Source organism: Myxine glutinosa, chromosome 10, assembly GCF_964187855.1.
Source record: "Myxine glutinosa chromosome 10, kmMyxGlut1.1, whole genome shotgun sequence".
Lineage (NCBI taxonomy): Eukaryota > Metazoa > Chordata > Myxini > Myxiniformes > Myxinidae > Myxine > Myxine glutinosa.
Genome location: NC_136270.1, coordinates 917,313 through 938,037, shown reverse-complemented (window position 1 = coordinate 938,037; position 20,725 = coordinate 917,313). Strand labels below are relative to the sequence as shown.

Sequence of the window (20,725 nt, the reverse complement as noted above, 5' to 3'; positions counted from 1 at the left end):
ACGGCCGCAAGTAAAAGCTGAATTACATTCAAAAAGAACCAAAAATGTCAGGACGGGCCCCGGGAAGGTTATAGGCCAGGTGGTGAGGTCGGTCGAGGCCGCATCGGCCGGGCTGGGCCCATTTTGCAATTAAAAGCTGAGCTGAATTATAGTAGTCAATTTTCTACGGCCGCGAGTAAAAGCTGAATTATAGTAGTAAATTCATTCAAAAATAACCTGGGCAACGCCGGGTGCTTTCAGCTAGTATATATATATATATATATATATATATACATATATATATATATATGTGTGTGTGTACATATATGTGTCTGTGTGTGGTTGTGTATGTATATGGCAAGAGCCACATGGCAAGAAAAAAATGCAAAAAAAAAATTGTGTCATTTCTGGTGGAACCTTTTCCCATCTTTCAACTTTGCTTTGGGTGGGAAACGTGGGGATTTGCGACGGTACACCCTCGACGTCCCCTCCACGTTTAGGTATGCAGAGGTTTTCTATTCTCCACGAATAAGTAGGCCTTGATTGGGCAATTTTTGCCCATTCTTCTGTGCAAAACTGTTCAAGCACAGTCAAGTTACATTGGGAGCGTTGATGGACAGCAATCTTCAAGTCATGCCACAGATTTTCTATTGGATTTATTCGGGTTCTGACTGAGCCACTCAAAGATATTTATCTTTTTGTTCCTTAGCCACTCCAGTGTAGCTTGCCAGTGTGCTTCGGGCCGTTGTCATGCCGAAGGTGAACTTCCATCCTGATTTCAGCTTTCTTGCAGAGGGCAGCAGGTTTTCCTCCAGGATTTTTCTGTGTTTTGCTCCATCCACTTTCCCTTCTATCCTGACAAGTGCCCCAGTCCCTGCCGCCAAGAGACATCCCCATAACATGATGCTGCCACCACCATGCTTCATAGTAGGGATGGTGTTCTTTGGGTGATGTGCTGTGTTTGGTTTGTGCCAAACGTAACGTTTTGCTTTTAGGCCAAAGACCATAAAAACTTTTGCCACATGGCTTCAGAATCTCCAGAGTGGTTTTTTGCATACCTAAAATGGGAGTGAAGGTGGGCTTTTGTGAGTAAGTAAGGTGAGTAAATGGCACCCTACCATGCAGGCCAAGCTTGTAAAAAATTTAAAAGGTGGTGTAGACGTTCTGTCGGCACTGTTTGTCGATTAATCAACACTCACTGTGTAAACTAGCAATAGTATCAGTGCTTGTCAATGTCAATTATGTACTTGCATTATTTCCAGGATTATATCTTTCATGAAGTTAACTTCATCAGGCCTGGTATTCTTGTGCGCGTACGTGCGCCATGTTCAGAGTGTATTTATGAAATTTGCTAATTTAAGACTTCACAGTTAGAATATTGTCTAGATGTACTACCATCGGCTATAATGAGCTGGTTCTGTGCCTGAAGCCATGTACAAGCAGCCAGGTAACTGGTTGCGTGACGGCTGAATTGTATGTAAAGAATAAAATGGTAATCTTTAATCACATGATGACATGCATGTCTGTTCCTTCCCAAATCCTCATTACAAAGTAACCCTTATTAACACCATTGCTCGACATATTTCATAACATACCTTCCAGTATTTGCGTTTTGAAATGATTATATTGAACTAGTTACATGACTTGTATATCTATTACAAACATTGAGTTTTTTATTGTCGTGAAATCCATTGTTTGCTCACTGCTGCTGAGCCTTCTAATGCTTGCATTGCTGTAGGGTCCTGAACGCTGCACAACATGTGCCCATTTCAAGGACGGGCCACGCTGTGTCTCTTCGTGCCCGGTGGATTTGGAGGGTGAAAACAACGAAGTCATCTCCAAGTTCCATGACAAGTATAACGTCTGTCAGCGGTGCCACAAAAATTGCCTTCACCGGTATGTCCATCCGGGCGTAAGGCCTCGTGTCTCACCCATTGCCTAGGCTGTCCACACCAAGGGAATATTTCACGGTTATATTATCCGAGAGGGTGACACGCAGCTGACACTAATTTAGAACCGCCTTGGATGTGGAGGAGGAAGTCAGGTCGATATATTTATTGCTATCGAATTATTCCAGCTTTACGAGTCACTCCAACCAATTTGTCATAATGATGAGGAGCCAGGCAACGATATGCTTACCAGCTTTGGATGTGCATAATGTAAGCAGAATTTATTTAATTATTTCACTGGAATAATACCGTTGACAAATTGTTTCGGCAACGAGCAGGAATTGATTTTGCTGACCAGTCAAATACTTTTATTTACTGAAGAGATCACAGAGTGGAACCATGCAGTCTTTTCACAACCAATTTAATAGTTTCGCTGAACAACAGAAAACGTTTTTTTGCAGTTGGGATTTGAGGGGCGTACAAAGAGTTATCCGGACGTGATACTTAATGTTACAAGGCGCACCAACATTTTTCATTTTCAATATACTATTGTACATAATTAGAAGGAAAAATCGTTTCTTATTCACAGAGTAGACTTGCATATCGAAAAATATAATAAGTGTTTTGAAGTGGACTATTGTGAGTATTTCATTCCGATAACGTTTAAAACTCCCCTGTGTATCTTTTCTCACTCTCATGGAAGCATGTGAGATTTGTACATTTATCCTGTCCCCAAAACCATGCATTTTTTTTTTTTTTTTTGTATACAAGATCGAGGCTCGTGAAAGAGCTAACATTAATCACACAAAAAGTCAACCGACACATAAAACACAAAAAAAAAGGGGAGCGGTAGACAAGATGGGGAGAGAGGGGGAGGAACACAAACACAACATTTGAGAGCAGGGACATCGGGAGAAATGTGGGAGGGGGAGGGCTTGGGGGGAGGTGGGAGAGGTATAATTGCATTCATAAATACTCAGTCCCTTTCTACCTTTCAACCCCATCCAAAGCTTGTCCTCCCTTCCAATCCCAACACAAAGGTAGTACGAATCGATAATGAGATTATTATTGGAATTGCTAAAGCTTTGGATCAACCTGACAAGTGAAAATGCCCTAAAAAATAACTGCTCATTTGTACATGATGTTTACTTTCACAAAAAATAGCAACAGCAGTTTTCAGCTTGGAGTGTTTTTATGCTTGGATTGTTCAGCTTGGTATGTACAAATTAAATATGTTCTTATTTTGGTTGAAGACGATTAGCGCGTTGATCTGTACACTCAAGAAATTAGTAGTAGGCGTCCACAACCATCCTTGGTCATGTTGTGGAACGTCGGCCGAGGCCCTCACTTTTTTTTCTTCCGCCCACACTCGTTCACATTTCTTCTCTTTTAAATTCATTTTCTCCACAACTGCTTGAGCGATTGACACAAAACTTTCAACATGGGAGTGCCTGCCTACCCATGGAGAATTTTTTTTTCAATTACTTGATTATTGGATGGCAAATGCAGCCGGCATTCCAAAATGTCTGTTTTCTGTAGGCATGGGTTGCAGGGTGTTCACCTATCAGGAATAGACGGTCTCGACTTCCCTTCGCTCGACCTCATCCAAATAAATATTATGTCAGTGGAATCGAGTCGTTATGCAAAAATAATATGGGTGTTTGAAATGAGCATACAAATTGGAAATGATGTCAGTTTACAAATGACTACAGACAAGTTCACATTGGCAGAAATTACATGACTGGCTTTAATGACGTGACCACCATTGACCCCAGTGCCCGCCTGTCTTCTCATTTACCAAATTAGACTATCACACTCTCGCTGGTGGGTGCTATGCCATTATTTTTTTACCAGGTTGACTTCCATTCCATCAAGAGATTGGTTGTGGACTTGTTAACTTGTTTTGCACTCATATGCTGATGACTCGACATTACGTTCCTCCATGTTTTTCCCATTTGCCTCATCTTCTCTCACTCAATCTACATCTCGTTTGATTACAGCCACCTCTTTAAATTTGGATTTGGACAACATTTCCCAGTGGGACAAATGTATTCAGGTTAAGTTTAATGCTTCGACAGCTCAATTTCTTCCCATTTCTCTCTCTCTGAAACTCCAGTCTCCTGTGACAACTCTACAATTACACCATGTGATTCAATAAACCTACTAGGTATTACCCTAACATCAAATTTTCCTGGAATCCACACATTACACAAATCGTTAAGTCTGCCTCGAAGAAACTAGGAGTCCTGTTCAGATGTCGAAGATTCTTCTCCTTTCAACAGTTGCTTCAACTATATAAATGATTGATTTGTCCGCTCCCACATAGAGTACCGCTCTCACATCTGAGGCGGTTTTAGCTCCACATACTTACTGGACAGAATTGAATCCAAAGTAATCCAACTTATCAACTCAACTGGCCTTGATGAGGACTATATAGTCTGCGACTGTAGCCTTCAACATAAAATATAATAAAAATAACACGCACCTCCCTAGGATGCTGCACTCATGTTAAATTGAACATCATTCACTCTAGTCCATGAAAGTGATGCTCATAGTCCTGTGCAGTGGCGATGAAGTTAGGACAATGCTGTTGGGCCAGTGGGATGTCGACAGGAGTAATGATCTCATTCATGATGACATTCCAAATGATTAATTTGATTGATTCACTCCAAACGATGATATGCTCAGGTCTTCGGCAAACTTGAAGGCCAGCCTGTAGCATCATGTTGCGCCCACCTAACTGATTATGCTGCTAATGACACAATTAGCAAATCACTCCGCTCCTTGTCTGCTGACTAGAATGCCCATAGTTTGAGTTCTAGTTCCGTCAAGTTGTGTCTGATTTCTGGTGACATTCAGGATCAGATTTTTTCCAAACATTCCTATCCTGCACTGCTTCCCAAAGCTCTGACAGTGACAGCTTGGTTGAACGCTTTTCCACATCCATCCAGCACATACACAGCCTGCCTCTTCCTCTTCTTCCCTCAACCATACCCAGCATGGTTGACTTCTCCAGCTCCAGCCTTCTGCACATAGTGCTGGGCGACATGTTAATATTCAGGCCTGCTCTCACATTTGTCAGCTGCGGACTTGATTTTCTTCTATCACGTTAGTTGAGCATAGATACAAATATGAATGAACAGTTTCAAGTGGGACAGAAGCTCATCTACCGATGGGGGGCAGTGGGTCTTAAAAGGTCTTATTCTACTGTAAAGTAGAATAAGTTCCATGGTTTAGCATTATAGTCCCTATAAGGTACTATAAAAAGGACGAAAATGATTCTGCCCCCTCTCTGCATCTCCACCTTTGTTTCCCATTCCTCTGCCCCGCCCTCCCCCCACCCCCCACTCCCCATTTTTCAAAGAAAGAGGGCATTAATGACGTGAAAAGTTTAAAATTGAATTAAGAGAATAATTTAAATAATGTTGAAAATCAAATTAATTAAGAGGTTAAAATTAAATAATGAGGAATCATCGACAACGGAATCTGGTGATATGTGGACATGCAAACATACATTGCATTTTGAGTTCATTAGCTAATTATCTCACCACCTAGATGGAAATAGAAAAGGGCTTCATTTGTTGTTGTGAATCAACGACGTCATGAACACAAACATGTCGAATCCATCGATAACTTATTGAGATATCCTGCTCACAGACCAACAAACAAACAGACAGGAGTGAAAACATAACCTCCGTCCACCTTTAGTGGTGGAGGTAATAAAGATGCAAAACCTGCAATGTAAATGTATGAATGTAGCGTTTAGTACCGTAAAATGGGGGGAATAGGGACAGCAAGGTGAATAGGGACACAAACTGAAAAAAAGTTCGGAAACTATTTTCGCTGAAAATTGATAACCATACTGATTTGTTGATATTTGGGGTGAAAGGGTTGATATTTGGGGTTGATATTTGGGTCTCGCGAGATCTCGGAGACGGTGGGAGGGATTTTCGAAGCTCCACACGGTCTCCACGTTTTTCGAAGTTAAGTCTGTTCACAATTGTATTTTGTCGAAACTGTATTTATCCTTCGGTGTGTGAAGTTATTGTGTGCAACTTCGGTTGTTTCTCGGTGTTTATCTTTCATAAATTGATCGTCTGTTTGCCGTGTCGCGAGCAAGGCCTTTGCCGCGTCGCGAACGATTTGAAATCGAAGTTAAGTGATTGTTCCCATTTGTATTTTCGTTAAAACTGTATTTATTTATGGTGTTGTACGTATATTGTGTCCCGACGAAGATTTTTCGGTGCAAATCTTTCATACCTGCATTGAAAATCGTGTTAATTCGTGTCGTGTCTTGAGGCCTTGTACAGTGTGCACTGTACAACCTTGAGGCTTTGTTTTTCTCTCAGCGGCCCATCGTTTGTGATCCAATAACTTTCGTTCTCTGTATTCCCAGTCTTTTCACCCATAGCCTACTTCCTTGTGTAAATCTCAACTCAAAAAAAAAAAAAAAAAAAAAAAAACATTTCCTTTTCTGTTCTCATTCGTTTATTCATTCTTATTCGTTCGTTCGTTCTTCGACCACGTGTTTCTCCCCCATTTCCCCAGATAGTTTTCACTCATTAACCTTCAATGTTTACACTTTCCCCTCAAGTTATGTATTCCGTCATATTTTATAACACCTTTTTCTTCTTCTTCTTTAAAAGGCTGCTTTCGACTTGCTCACCAAATCAATTCATCCCCAAAAAAATATCCATCTCCTATAGTGCCTTTTTTCTACATTCCCTAAACTCTCCTGCACTCCATCCTCCATCCAGCGTCCTTAAACGTATTTTTAACTCGAAGGTCACAAGAAACTCATTTTGCAATAAATGTTCGTTTCCCATAAATCGTACACTTTCAAAAATCCAATCTCACCCCTCCCCTCCAAATCTTCCCCATAACCCCTCCCCTCCAAATCTTCCCCATCACCCCTCCCCTCCAAATCTTCCCCATCACCCATCCCTTTCAAATCTCCCCCCTTGCCCCCTCCCTCCTAAACTACCCCCTCACCCCTCCCCGCCAAGACGCCCCCTCGCCCCTCCCCTCCTAGACTCCTGCCTCACCCCTCCCCTGCAAATCTCCCCCATATCCCATCCCTTTCAAATCCCTCCCCTTGTCCCTTCCCTCCCAAACTCCCCCCTCACCCCTCCCCTTCAAATCTCCCCACCCTCATTGCTTCTCAATTTCCCCCCTCTCACTCCCCCTCCTCAAAGCGTCCTCCCCGCTTCTTCCCCCTTCAAACTCTCACCTCCATCTCCCCCAACCTTCTGCCTCGCTCTTCCCCCTCCTCAAATAACACCTCATTGTGGCTCACCCAATCACCATCAAACCTTTTGTCCGCCCCATCCTTCCCTTTCTCCGAGCTATTCTGAAATCTCTGACACACCTTCAACAGCTCTCCCTACCTCTTCCACCTCTTCCACATCTTACCCTACCCCTCCTCCCCCCTGTTCTGTATCTGATGCTCCCCCTTCCTCTTCATTAACGGTATGGACCTCAAACATCCGGGGCCTTCGTTCAAACTTAACTGATCTCTCCATACAGGTTGCTTCTGTCAAACCAGACGTGATCTGCTTAACAGAAACTTTCCTCCTTTATGATGTCTCTGATTCCATAGTATCTCTCCCGGGCTACTCCCTCCTCCGGTATGATAGACCTGAGCCTCGTCCTGGAGGTGGGGTTGCTATCTTTATCAAAAACTCTCTTCCTCACTCGCCCTGCACTGCACTCTCTCCACCTCACCCCCAGGAATACCTCTGGCTACGGCTTCCCCTTCGCTCCCACCTCTTGTTCATATGTGTGTTGTACCGTCCACCAAACAGTGATGACTCCATCTACATCTCGCTGTCTGATGATATGGACCAACTTCTATCGACTCATCCCAACTCTCTCTTCCTCATATGTGGTGATTTCAACTGTCATCATGCCAGTTGGCTGGGTGTGGGTACCTCTCTCACCAGCCATGGCTCCTCAGCAAAGGACTTCTGCGACTCACTGGGACTGACACAATCTGTCAATTTCCCGACCCGGATCTCAGTCAACGGAACATCTTCTCTTCTGGACTTGGTTATGACTAACTTCCCCGAAAATGTCTGCTGCTCTTCTTCTGCTCCGATCGGATCATCTGATCATGTCCTTGTTAAAGTGGACATCTCTCTGACCATCCTCAGGGAGCCTGCTCAGCGTCGACGAGTCTGGCATTTCACTCAGGCCAACTGGCATGGTCTTTAAGCAGCCATCAATCATCTGGACTGGTCTCCCATCTCTACCACCTCTGACATCAACTCATCCTGGGAATTCTTCCAAAGTAAATTGCTCTCTCTCATGCACAGATTTATCCCATCTCGTCTTCAGTTGTCATACCCTTCCTCCCGTCCATGGTACACGGAATCTTGTGGTGAGGCTGTTGCCCAGAAACAACTTGCCTTCGTCTCCTGGAAAGCAAATCCAACGGAAGGAAATCTCATTTCCTTTCACAAAGCCCGAAACAAGTGTGTGTCCACCCTCAGGAGAGCCAGGAAACAATATCTCTCCGTTCTCAAGACCGAACTCTCTTATCTGTCTCCCTCTTCCAAATCCTGGTGGTGTCTGGTCAAATCCGTTTCTGGTGTTTGTTCCCCCTCCATCCCCTCCCTTACCTCAAACGGCTACACAGCTGACTCCGCACGTGAAAAAGCTGAATGCCTCAACTCTGTGTTTGCCTCTAAATATTGTGTCCCAAACCCATCCCTCTCTGTACCCACCATACCCAGTCGTACCCTGCTGCTCCTGGACTCCGTGTCCTTTCCTCCTGACAAGGTGGAAAAGTTTCTGTCAACCCTCGACTCTGATTCTGCAACTGGACCCGACGGCATCAGCCCACGGGTCTTAAAATCCTGCTCTGCTGCTCTATCTCACCCTCTCTCTGTTCTCTTCACCCTCTCTTTTGCTCAAGGTCAACTGCCATCTGCTTGGAAATCAGCCAACATCACCGCTTTGCACAAAAAAGGTGCAAAAACAGATCCTAGCAACTACAGACCAATCAGCCTTCTCCCAATTATCAGCAAAGTCATGGAATCCATCATTGCTTCGGATATGAAATCTTTCCTCTTCTCCAATGGCTTGATCTCTGATCATCAATTTGGTTTCAGACCAGGTCACTCTACTCTGGACATGCTGCTTCTGCTGTCTCAACAATGGATGGAGGTCCTCAATGCCAAACAGGAAATTAGAGCTGTCTCCCTCGACATATCACGTGCCTTCGACACGGTCTGGCACCCCGCTCTGCTCACCAAACTCTCCTCCTTTGGTATCCATGGAAATCTCCACGCATGGCTGGCGGACTTCCTCTCTAGTCGTCGTCAACGTGTGGCCCTGAATGGGTTTCTCTCATCTCCTCTTCCTGTTCAGGCTGGAGTTCCCCAAGGCAGTGTTCTGGGCCCCGTGCTTTTTCTGGTCTTCATCAATGATCTCTCTGACTCTCTCGAAAATCCTCTCTATCTCTTTGCTGATGACTCCACTCTCTGCCGCTCCATCCCTCTTCCCTCAGATCGGCAGTCTGCTGCCTCCTCACTCTCTGAAGACCTGGACAAAATCACAGACTGGTCAAACAAGTGGAACATGTCTTTCAATCCTGACAAATCTCACACTCTTACTATGTCTCTCCGAAAAGATCGACTGGACAACCCTCCCATCTACTTTCTCAACAATCCTCTCCAAGAAGTTCTGTCGCTCAAGATTTTGGGTCTCACTATCTGCCATGATCTTTCTTGGGAAAACCACATTTCCAAGCTGGCCTCCAAAGCCAGTCGTCGACTGGGCATCCTCCGTCGTGCGAAGTCCTTCCTCGGCACACCTGAGCTCCTCACCACATACAAGGCTTTCATCCGCAGCTCAATGGAATACTGTTCTCCCCTATTTGCCGGTGCTCCTGCCTCACACCTAGCTCGGCTTCACGCTGTTGAAACCAAAGCTTTCAGAATTATTGGAATCTCCCGCGATGAAGCTATCTCTGAGGGCCTTTCACTCACTCACCGCAGGCAGGTAGGTGGTCTTTCTGTCTTCTACCGACTCCTCTCCGGCCTTGCACCCCCAGCTCTCTCTGTGCTCTGTCCCCCAAATATTCCTACAGGTCGCACAAGATCTGCCAGCAACCCTCTGATGGTTAAACTGCCGAAATCTCGGCTCTCTGCTCACCTTCACTCTTTCATTCCTCTTTTCTCCCGCCTCTGGAACAAACTCCCTCACTCCCTTCAATCCCACTCCTCCCTCCAGGTCTTTAAAACAGCTGTTCACCACCATCTCTTATCTTCCCCCATCCAAAACCTTGATCTTTTCTACCCCCGCTAATTCACCCCAGATCCACCTTGTTTGAAATTCCAACTTCTTTCCTGGAAGTCCTGGCAGTGTCCATATGTTTTATACCTCTCCCACCGCCCCCTTCCCATGCCCCCCCCCCAAAGCCCTCGCCCTCTCTCAGATCTCTCGATGTCTCCATGTCTCTCGGTCCCTGCTCTCAAATGTTGTGTTTGTGTCCTTCCCCCTCTCTCCCCATCTTGTCTACCGCTCCCGGTTATATGTTTTATGTGTCGGTTTGTCTTTCTGTGTGATTAATGTTCGCTCTTTCACGAGCCTCGATCTTGTATACAAAAAAAAACAAAAACAAAACAAAAGTGTTCTCTTGTTTTTTTTAAAAAGCAACTTATAGTCCCTATTAACCCCATATATGGATTAAATAGGAATAAATAGGATTTTTATGGCTGTCCCTATTCACCCCGTTTTACGGGTGAATAGGGACAGTCACTAATACAAATAAATAACAATCAAGAAAACAATCCTGAGTTTCCAACTTATTGCTAAATTGATAGCTCAGATGGATGCACATAATATGCACCCATAATATAAACCATGGTGCCAATGAAAAAAATATGGGATAAAAAGTTTCTCCAAACTGTCCCTATTTCTTGATTATTATTTTTTTGTATTAGTGACTGTCTCTATTCACCCGTAAAACGGGGTGAATAGGGACAGCCGTAAAAATCCTATTTATTCCTATTTAATCCATATATGGGTTTAATAGGGACTATAAGTTGCTTTTTTTTTAAAACAAGAGAACACTTTCACCCCAAATATCAACAAATCAGTATGGTTATCAATTTTCAGCGAAAATAGTTTCCGAACTTTTTTTCAGTTTGTGTCCCTATTCACCTTGCTGTCCCTATTCCCCCCATTTTACAGTACTGTATTTGTACATTTATAGCAGATCCGAAATGATTTGAGCTAAACTTACGAGCACAAGGAGAAATTTATTCAGGGCATAACCATGGGCTACCACCAAAATGGACAATATGTAATGATCACAAGTTGACATGAACACTGCAGTCCGAGACAGTGCTTGCTTATACCTTAATGACTTCATCAGCAGGCCAACATGCATAATCTGAGCACTTTACCACTCAAGCTTCGGATAACATACATTTTGAGTAATAAATAATCTGCTAGTGTCATCTGAGACATCAGGATTGTGATTTACAAAAAAAAAACTTTGATGCTATACAATGTGAATGCACAAAACAAGGTATCACAAGGCCAGCAACAGCCTATGATCTGTGCTATGACATTTCAGGCCGCAAATGATATAAATAATTTGCATCTTGTGCTAACGTGCTGCTTTTATGTCACCTGAAACCCACAGGTGTGATGGTCCAGATGCTGTTGATTGCATACCACGAAACAGGTAATTATATAGCATAATCATGCAATGAAATATACATTGTTTTTTTCTGTTTGTTGTCTTTATGTTTCTGAGATTGGAAGCTCCTCTAATCTTTGCCATAAAACTCAACACGTTAATGTTACCGAGCACGTGAAACAAAAAGCAGGGTTAAACAATTGGTTCACTTCTCTGTCCATCTACCCTTCTGTCCACAAAGGTCAGTTTATGATGGAGATACAACTCAATTTCAATTGAATGTTATATTTTGAACATCAATCGGGACATCAATCTGAAAAGAAACCTGTGGTTTCGCAGTGCTCTGGCTCTGAATTTAGCCAGATAATACTTGCACAGAGAGGAGTGAGTTTTTTTTTTTTACTCTGTCTGCCTGCCTGGCAGCCAACCAAAATTGAAAATCATTCCAAAGTTCAAAAAGGAAACGCTGTTTTTAAGGACGGCATAAAGGACGCAAACAACAGGCACAAATAAGTAATGTAACATGTTAAGGTAGTGGAAAAGAAGCTTTATCAACTGCGGTAAACTTCCAATTTTTTTTGTGGCGTAGCCCTTAGGGCAATGCCATCTAGAACAACATTTGTCTGTCCGTATGTATGTACATACGTAATACGTATGTCTGTACTGTATGTCCCTTCTGCCAGTACTTTGTGGGTTTATTCCCTTTAAAATGCGTTTTCTCTGCAACCATTGGTCCGATTGACACGAAATTTTCAACATAAAAGCGCCTCTTCCTGTAGAATTTTTAATGCTAACTATGATGTCATAGGTCTGGTATGGGTGCCATCTTGGAAAAACCGAAAAAAATTGCACATCCATATCTCCGAAACCGCTCCATGGAAAAAATTGAAAGGTAGCTCATTGTAAAGTACTCCCCATGGAAATAACATATGTTAATGATACTGTCACAGCTGCCTTCATTATGACATCATAGATCGACAAGTAGAACGCTTGATCCGATCAGTATGAAATTTCTCCAGCTACACCATTGTTAGACTATTGGTCTAGTTTTCTACAACCTTTAAAATCATTCTTTTATTTCAATTTAATTATATACTTGAACACTGCAGAACACAAATCGCTTTTTTAGAATTTTCAAAACCCTTCCGTTTAGAATTTAACAGTACTTGGCCAAAATATTATGGCATCTTACGTCATCACGGCCAATCAAATTTGCCGCTCAAATTTGCCGCTCAAATTTCACATTATTTCATATCCGTCTTTCCCCAAGGGTCAGCAACACTTCAGGATTCGACAGATATACGTTTGCAAGAGGTCTTGATAGTCATGTAAACTTACATTTGCAGAATGTGGAGTGTGTTTGGGTTTCAGGTCTGGAATGTCAAGAAGGAATAACGGGTTTTTTTATGAGGATGAATTACTCTGCATTCCATTTGAGCTATCAGGAAATATTTTATGAAGTGAACTCTACTTTGAGGTGGCTAGCTAGTGTTTTGCTCCCACTCGGAATGGGATTTGACTACAAACTGTTACCTTCCTTATTATCAGAAGTACGGGTAGATTGCACCATGCGTAAGAGTCGATTTTCTGTTTCCTTTTGTGTTTTGCATCCTGTTTTTGTCTGTTATGTCCTTTTCTGTTCAGTTTTATCAAAGTAAAGCATTATTACATGTGAAGTGTTATCATAGGAAGGCATTATTCCTCAAAGATTTATACAACGTTGACCATATGCAAAGCCGTCGAGAACAGTGTTTGTCCGTCTGTATGTATGTATGTCCTCTCAAACGTATACCAATCAGAGCCGAGGATCTGGTCACATGACTGGGTGATGTGATTACGTCTGATGTCATTACGGCAGTACGGCGGCTGACTCTCCACACTCCGGCATTTTGATTCCAATTCGTTCAAGTTCAAACATATCGTCGAACCTGTCATATATCACAATCACCATGCTCTACCTTTGTGTTTCACACTGAATGAAAAATGTAAACAAACCGATTATTAAAATGACCATCAAATATCGAAAGCATCGGCGTTATGTCTCTTGCAACAATACGGTACGTATAGGCCTTAGGCTTTATGCCTACTATTTGGACCGCTTCGGACAAATTAAGCCCAGGTTTATTAATACAGCAGTGTACCGTTTCAGTAGCATCGTTTTCGTAATAGTAATAATAATAACTAGAACTGCCACTTTACAACAGTTGTCAGTGATGACCGGTTTCCTCCTCCTTCCCGCATTCATACAACCACACTTTGATACAACCCCGCTTTGATAAAACCCCACTTTGATACAACCCCACTTTAATACAACCCCACTTTGATACAACCCCACTTTGATACAACCTCGCTTTGATACAACCCCCCTTGGATACAACCCCGCTTTGATGCAACCCCGCTTTGATGCAACCCCGCTTTGATAAAACCCCACTTTGATACAACCCCACTTTGATACAACCCCACTTTGATACAACCCCACTTTGATACAACCCCACTTTGATATAACTTCGCTTTGATACAACCCCCCTTGGATACAACCCCGCTTTAAAGCAACCCCTGGTTTGATACAACCCCACTTTCATTCACATTATTATTCTTTCTCTCACACACACATACACATCCTCCCTACCCCCCCCCCCCCCCCCACACACACACACATACACATTCACGCACACACACACACACACACACACACACACACACACACATCCCCGCACTTTATAACTTTATAACAACCCCTCTTTCACAATATTCTTTTATTTTTCTCAATCAATTTATCCCTAGATGATGCTCAAGGAATTTCATCGTGATCGGATGAAGTTTTGTACTTGTCGAATTATGACGTCATAATGGAGGCACCTATGACATCGTCATTCACATCGGTTATTCTCCATGGATAGTTCTTTACAATGAGCCATGTCTTAATCTTTTCTACGCAGCGCTTTTGGATATACATATAGAGGTGCAAATGTTTTCGTTTTTTCCAAGATGGCGCCAGTACCACGTGACATACGATGTCATAGTTACAATTAAAAGATTCTGCAGGCCGAGGCGCTTTTGGTGAAAAATTTCTGCCCATCCGTCAAACCATTGCAGAGAAAATTATTTTTAAAGAAAATAAACCTGAAAATCGCAGAGCCAGAATCATTGATATGGCCTGAGAAGCTCAGGTGAGTTTCTTCTTCTTCACACATTTACAACTTCTAGCTTCCAGAACGTACATCCAATCATCTTTAAATTTTGTATACTTGTTCCACCTCATGACTTCTACAATATTATAAAGTTTCATGTCGATCAATGAAGCGGTTCAAGAGATACAATTTAAAAAAATATTTTCGTTCAATTAATTTATCAATTCCAAACCAAGTGACCGATCGCAAATTCCAAAAGTATATTTTAGCAGACTGATATACTGAAGACATCTGTGAAGTTTCCACTCAATATGATCAACAATGAGGGAGGAGCTAGGTTTTAAAGGTTTATGCTTCAAAACGTCATAGCTCCAAATCCATGTGACTTATGACGTCATGCTTGATGACCTTTTTGTTCGTCATGGGTATGCGATTTTGCCTGCAAAGATTGGCCTCGATCTGTTCAGTCGTGTCAGTGAAAATGGGTTTTTCGTGTTTTTTTCAGGCTTTTCACTGAAAACAATATGGCGGCCGAACTACGTGACCGACATGATTATAAAAAAATTCTCTATCAATTTATGTTCAGGATGATTTATGTTCAAGAAGATGCTCAAGAAATTTCATCCTGATCGGATTTTACCAGCTACGCCGCTGTTAGACTTCCGGTCTTGTTTCAAGTATATTGGTTGGTCTTGTGCGTTATTCTGTCTGTTTGTCTGTCTGTGTGTTTGTCTGTTTGGCTGTTTGTATGTCAATCGCCTACAGGTCACAATTTTAAACAGATCCTTACGAAACTGTACCAAATAGTAGAGTTTGTTATAAGGAAGAAGTCTATTGATTTTGAGGTCAAAAGGTCAAAAGGTCAACATAGGTTAAAGGTCAACAACTTAAGGTGGAATTTCTAAAATCCTAAATTTTTCTCTGATTGACTTGAAATTTGAAAGGTATTTGCATATCCGGTCACTTAATTCAACCACCAATTATTTTTAGGTCAACACAGGCCAAAAGGTCAACATAGGCCAAAGGTCAACAACTTAGGTGAAGTTTCTAAAATCTTCGATTTTGATCTGATTGAGTTGAAATTTGAAGAGGATTTGCATATCAGATCACTTAAATCAACCGCCAATTATTTTGAGGTCACCATAGGCCAAAAGGTCAACATAGGCCAAAGGTCAACGACTTCTTTTAGGGATTTTGCATGTATCATTCTATGCATGACATATTTATTCTATGCACGTTTTATTTTCTTATTTGTGTACATTGTCGAGGCTCGTGGAAGAGCTATAGCTCCACGAGCCTTGACTATGTATGAAAATAATAATAATAATAATGTCCGATGCCGCTGTTATTTAAAGATTATAACAATAACGAAAAATGCTTATCACATTTTTAAAACTCATAACTCTTTCAATAAGTATAATAGAAGACCTAAGTTGCACTTTGAAAAAAAGCGAGAAAGTTGGCCTTTGGGCAGCATTATATGAGTCGAATATCGAAAAGGTTGACTCTTATTATTGAACAAATGACTCTTTCATACCATGACAGTCATGCATAACTTAAAATAGAGCTCAAAGATGAGGAAGTGAATCAGTGAAAAAAGAAAAGTGGGGAAGAAAATAAATGAGAATAAGAGGAAAGTAGTTTAAAGGTGAAAATGAGTTCAAGTATTAATGGCTTAAGAGAAGATCAGGGAACCAAACACCCAAGATGTTTAAAGAGAAATGAAAAGATGAGGAGATGTGCAGGGAATACACCGGCGAGGTAATGCTGTGACAAAATCCACAGCAGGAGCCCATATGGAACAGGCCAAGCGAGAATAGCAGTCATGGTTCCACAACCCAAGAATCTAGCAGAAAAAGTTGTGTGGCCAGAAAACTCAAACCTTGCTCCATGTAAAGTATTGCGTGGAAAGAGCGAAGTATATCAGCAAGTGCATCATTTCCTTTGAAATGTAAAATGCGTCAAAAACAAAACTTACGAAATGTCCTGATGTTTCGTTACCTTCAATATTTCAGGCTTAAATTTCCTTTGTGTAAACGTTGCATGCAACACGTGATTAGCACCTTTGAGATTTGTGATATTTATGGCGATATATTAGCGTATGGAGCACGTCATCCCAGTTTGAGAAAGTTTATGGTGGAATTAACCCGGGTGTTCTCACACTCCTGCGAAGGTGTGAACATAATTACAGATTGCTAGTCTCTGAGAGCCACGTTTGACATTTGCCTTGCTGATTGAAATGCCCAAGGCAAAATTCACCCAGCCTCTCTCAATTACTGACGGAGGCTTCCTTCAAGAGCCTGCTTCCAGAGCCGCTAGCCTTTTCATTAGTGGCAGGTTTTACAGACGGTGTTTCAAAAGTCCGTGATGTCTGGACAATCTCCAAATACCTTTTCGTCATAATGCTTTTCATCTTGTGATCAATGGGCTTGCTTTATATCAGATTCATTGTGCGGTATTTATCCACAAAATCTGTGAGCTTTTGTCTGGTTACATAGTAGACATGTATATGTTAGAGTTGTGACAAGGTTAACCTGTTTCAAAATTCTTTAGAGGTTACTTACATATGTTCATTTCATGCAAACTAGACATCACGTGACTGATAATGTGGTTTGATGTGCATATTTAGTGATATGTTCAACAGAAAAGTGTACAGTATTTTACCAAGTTATCAATATTGTGCAAAGATATCCCGTTACTATTGACGTTCTTTTACAAATTCATTATGTTTTGATGAAGAAGAAGCCCAGCTGAATTTCAAAGCAATTTGAAAATCTGTCAATCACTTTCAATTAATTGTAGTTCTTACTTTTGGCTTATAACTATTTTGAGGATTATGACTAAAATAAAGTATACGTTGCTGTATAATTTATATAATTTACAACCTCCATAAATAATGGAGTAATGCATTAAGAATAGTAGTTGCTTTTCAATAAATTATTGTAATTGTTGAGTCAAACAACTTTATGGGGAAAATACTGTGTGTGTGTGTGTGTGTGTGTGTGTGTGTGTGTGTGTGTGTGTGTGTGTGTGTGTGTGTGTGTGTGTGTGTGTGTGTGTGTGTGTGTGTATGTTTTGAGAAGTGTCTGTTTATTTGACTTCTGTTCATTTCTACACCGCTCGACGGAATGAGTTTAATACTGAGGGTTGTACTTAGCGTGTGCCCTGGGGTGTTTTCGGGTGTAGAAAGAAATTCATATTCCCTGTGATTCAGAGTGGGTGAAGAAGCAAACTTTTGATGTAAATGTTTATCTTGGAGCATCGCTTCTTGTGTGAGGGGGGGTATTATAAGTCATAATAAAATATGCCAATTCTCTGCATGAAAACAATAGACATTATATAATTCAGGAATTGTCATCTACCAAATAAAACTCAACGTCAGTTTGTGTGTTTGTACAGATGTCTGTCCCCCTTCATACGGATAGGTTTTAAAGGCCAATCTTTTAACACGAATGTGTGTTCACTACAGGTATATTTTGAGGATAAGACGAACTCGAAATACATTTTTCATAAAAAGTCATTATGTCTCTTCTATTGAAATTGTAGACGGTGGCTTGCAAACTGAGCCTCAAGGGCAGTATACAAAAGTGTTTTTTTTAAATAACAATAAATACAAGGTGCAGGGAGATGAAATTTCCTGCACATGATGTGCAACGTGCGCAGAGAAAAACGAGTGTTCATTTCCATCAATACGATGTCTAATAAATAAAGAAGATTATTAGCACAACTGACATTAGTCCGAGGCTTCAGACTTTGGCATGCTTACTAGGCCGCACCTTCAACTAAACTGTTCCAACCCATCATTTTTGACCGGCTTTTAACGAGTACTATAATATTGTATTGCTTGTATGTTTGTTTGATTATATGCATCACTGAACTGCCCGATATAATGAAATTGTAGAAATTATGTGTGTGAATTTCTACTCACGTGTGATCATATGGTGGTTAGTTGCTGCCTGGCAATCCTCAATCTCCGTTACGCTCAAGGAATGTGGTGAAATGGGAGTAAAGGTGGATATTCCACTGCGATACAGCCAATGCTCCCCAGAAACTAGTCAAAGGTCTCGGCGCGTAAACACGTCATGAAATGTTGATTTTTCAGGAGACGAAAATACCAATGTTTCGGGGTGACCACAGCAGAGTGGTGGTTAAACAAAATGAATATTCCACCGGCAAAAAGTGATCTAAAGTGACGGAATTTGTTTTGTTTTTTTGAAAAGTTCATCGGATTGTAGTGAACACCGAGTGGGTGGTGAAGTAGCACTCTGGTGATAGTCCCAAGGGAAACCAAAGAACAGTGAAGTACAGTATTCACTCACTCCACGTGATCACTCCTTTTAGCTCCAAGCCCCTCGATATGAGAGAGTCCACGTAAAACAAATCCTCCTCTTCTTCCTCCTCATGCTTCGTTCTCTCACACTGAAAGAGTTGATTGCTGGTTCCTGATTTTAACTCACGCCACACGAACCGAATATTTGCTAGGAGAGCATCAGTATGTGAGGAAAAAGCTTGGTGAATTGATTCTCCTTGCACCGTCTATTCATGTCGAAAATGATGCATCTTAAACTATATGTCACTACATGTTGAAAACTGGTAGTTGTACTCCGAGTGTTGGTTTTATGTGGTTAAAAAACAACAACATAGCAAGCATTGTTCTGCAGGAGTGGGGAAGGACCCCAATTCTCTCAATGTAAATGTGCATCGTGTAGCAAGCACCACCTTGGTGGATGCTGGTATTGCAAGTCATAACTAGAAAGCATGTGAAAATGCAAAGCCCATCCATGTCCATTTGCATTCAGACATCTTCGTCTTCTTCGGTCTGCTCAAAATAACAAAAACAGTTTTAAAAAAAAAGCAAAATGAAAATTGATGATTTTACGCAACCTTGACCTTTAGTTAAGTTCAAGTCAACAATGACTTTGACCTCTAGCTCTAAAAAAAAAAATCAGCTTCTAGCTTTTTATTGGTGAACCAATTATGTGACCCAATATGCAAATTCCTAAGATTTCAGGTCAATTGGATGAAAATTCACAATTTTATGCAACCTTGACCTTTGACATTTTGATCTAAAAACATTTGGCTTGTAGCTTTTGATTGGTAAACCAATTCAATGACCCAGTATCTAAATTCTTTAAATTTCAGGTCAATTGGATGAAAATTGATGATTTTAGGGGACACTGACTTTTAACATTTCGACCTTTTGACCAAATTGTTAATTTGACTTCTCCGGATTATCATAAAGTTTTGGTGAAAATTTAATGACGAAACTCAAATGGTAAAAATGTTAAGGCCTGGACAGCACAGACACACAGAAGTGATTGCAAAACCCCGTCGCTTGCTGTGCACGGGACAGGCTAATAAAACCATAGACGTAATAAAAGTTGGAGAATCAACCCGTCCGTAGGTTTGGGTTGTTTGCCAGTATATCAAAATGAAGTCCGAATTCCAGCTTAGTTGCAGTCTGCAGTGATAGACCCAGAACTACAACACAAGTCGCCCTTTTATTTGTAACTAGTGGGCCTGTTTGGCAGTTGTATTAAATTTTAATTGGTCTTCACCACCTTGCGGCATACCCTCCTGCCAGACTCGGGGGTCTCTTGGGTCCTCAGAGTCTTTGGGTCCTCTGGATTTTTTGGGTCATTGGGGACTTTTGGATCTTCTGGGTCTTCGGGGTTTTTTGGGGTCCTCTGGGACTTTTGGGTCATCTGGGTCTTTTGGGTACCCGGGCACTTTTGGGTCATCTGGGTATTTTGGGTCCTTGGTGACTTTTGGGTTCTCTGGGTCTTTAGGAGTCTTTGGGGTCTTCAAGATCTTAAAGGGTCTTCAAAGGTCGAAAGGGTCTCAACAGTCTAAAGGGTTAAATGGTACATTTCAATAGTACCTAATTAATAGACACAAAAAATATGCCACACACACACACACACACACACACACACACACACACACACACACACACACACACACACACACACACACACACACACAAACAACTAATCCATTCATAGTAGAAGCCAACCTTCCACCACCCTCTCCTTCATTTTGGTTTTGACATAATGTGCAACCAAAACTGATAT

The 20,725-nt window shown here is 41.6% G+C and overlaps 2 protein-coding genes across 3 annotated transcripts in view; one reads left to right on the top strand and one right to left on the bottom strand.

The window, feature by feature from the left end:
- Window positions 1-20,725, top strand: part of LOC137433495 (receptor tyrosine-protein kinase erbB-4-like) — a 538,358-nt gene that overhangs the window by 390,139 nt on the left and 127,494 nt on the right. For both annotated transcript variants that reach the window (XM_078785237.1, XM_068125823.2), the window contains exons 15-16: window positions 1,718-1,875; window positions 11,524-11,565. In XM_078785237.1, coding sequence (XP_078641363.1) covers window positions 1,718-1,875; window positions 11,524-11,565 — 200 coding nt within the window. The remainder of the gene's footprint in view (window positions 1-1,717; window positions 1,876-11,523; window positions 11,566-20,725) is intronic.
- LOC144894123 (uncharacterized) overlaps window positions 1-20,725 on the bottom strand; it is a 554,169-nt gene that overhangs the window by 429,376 nt on the left and 104,068 nt on the right. The window lies entirely within an intron of this gene.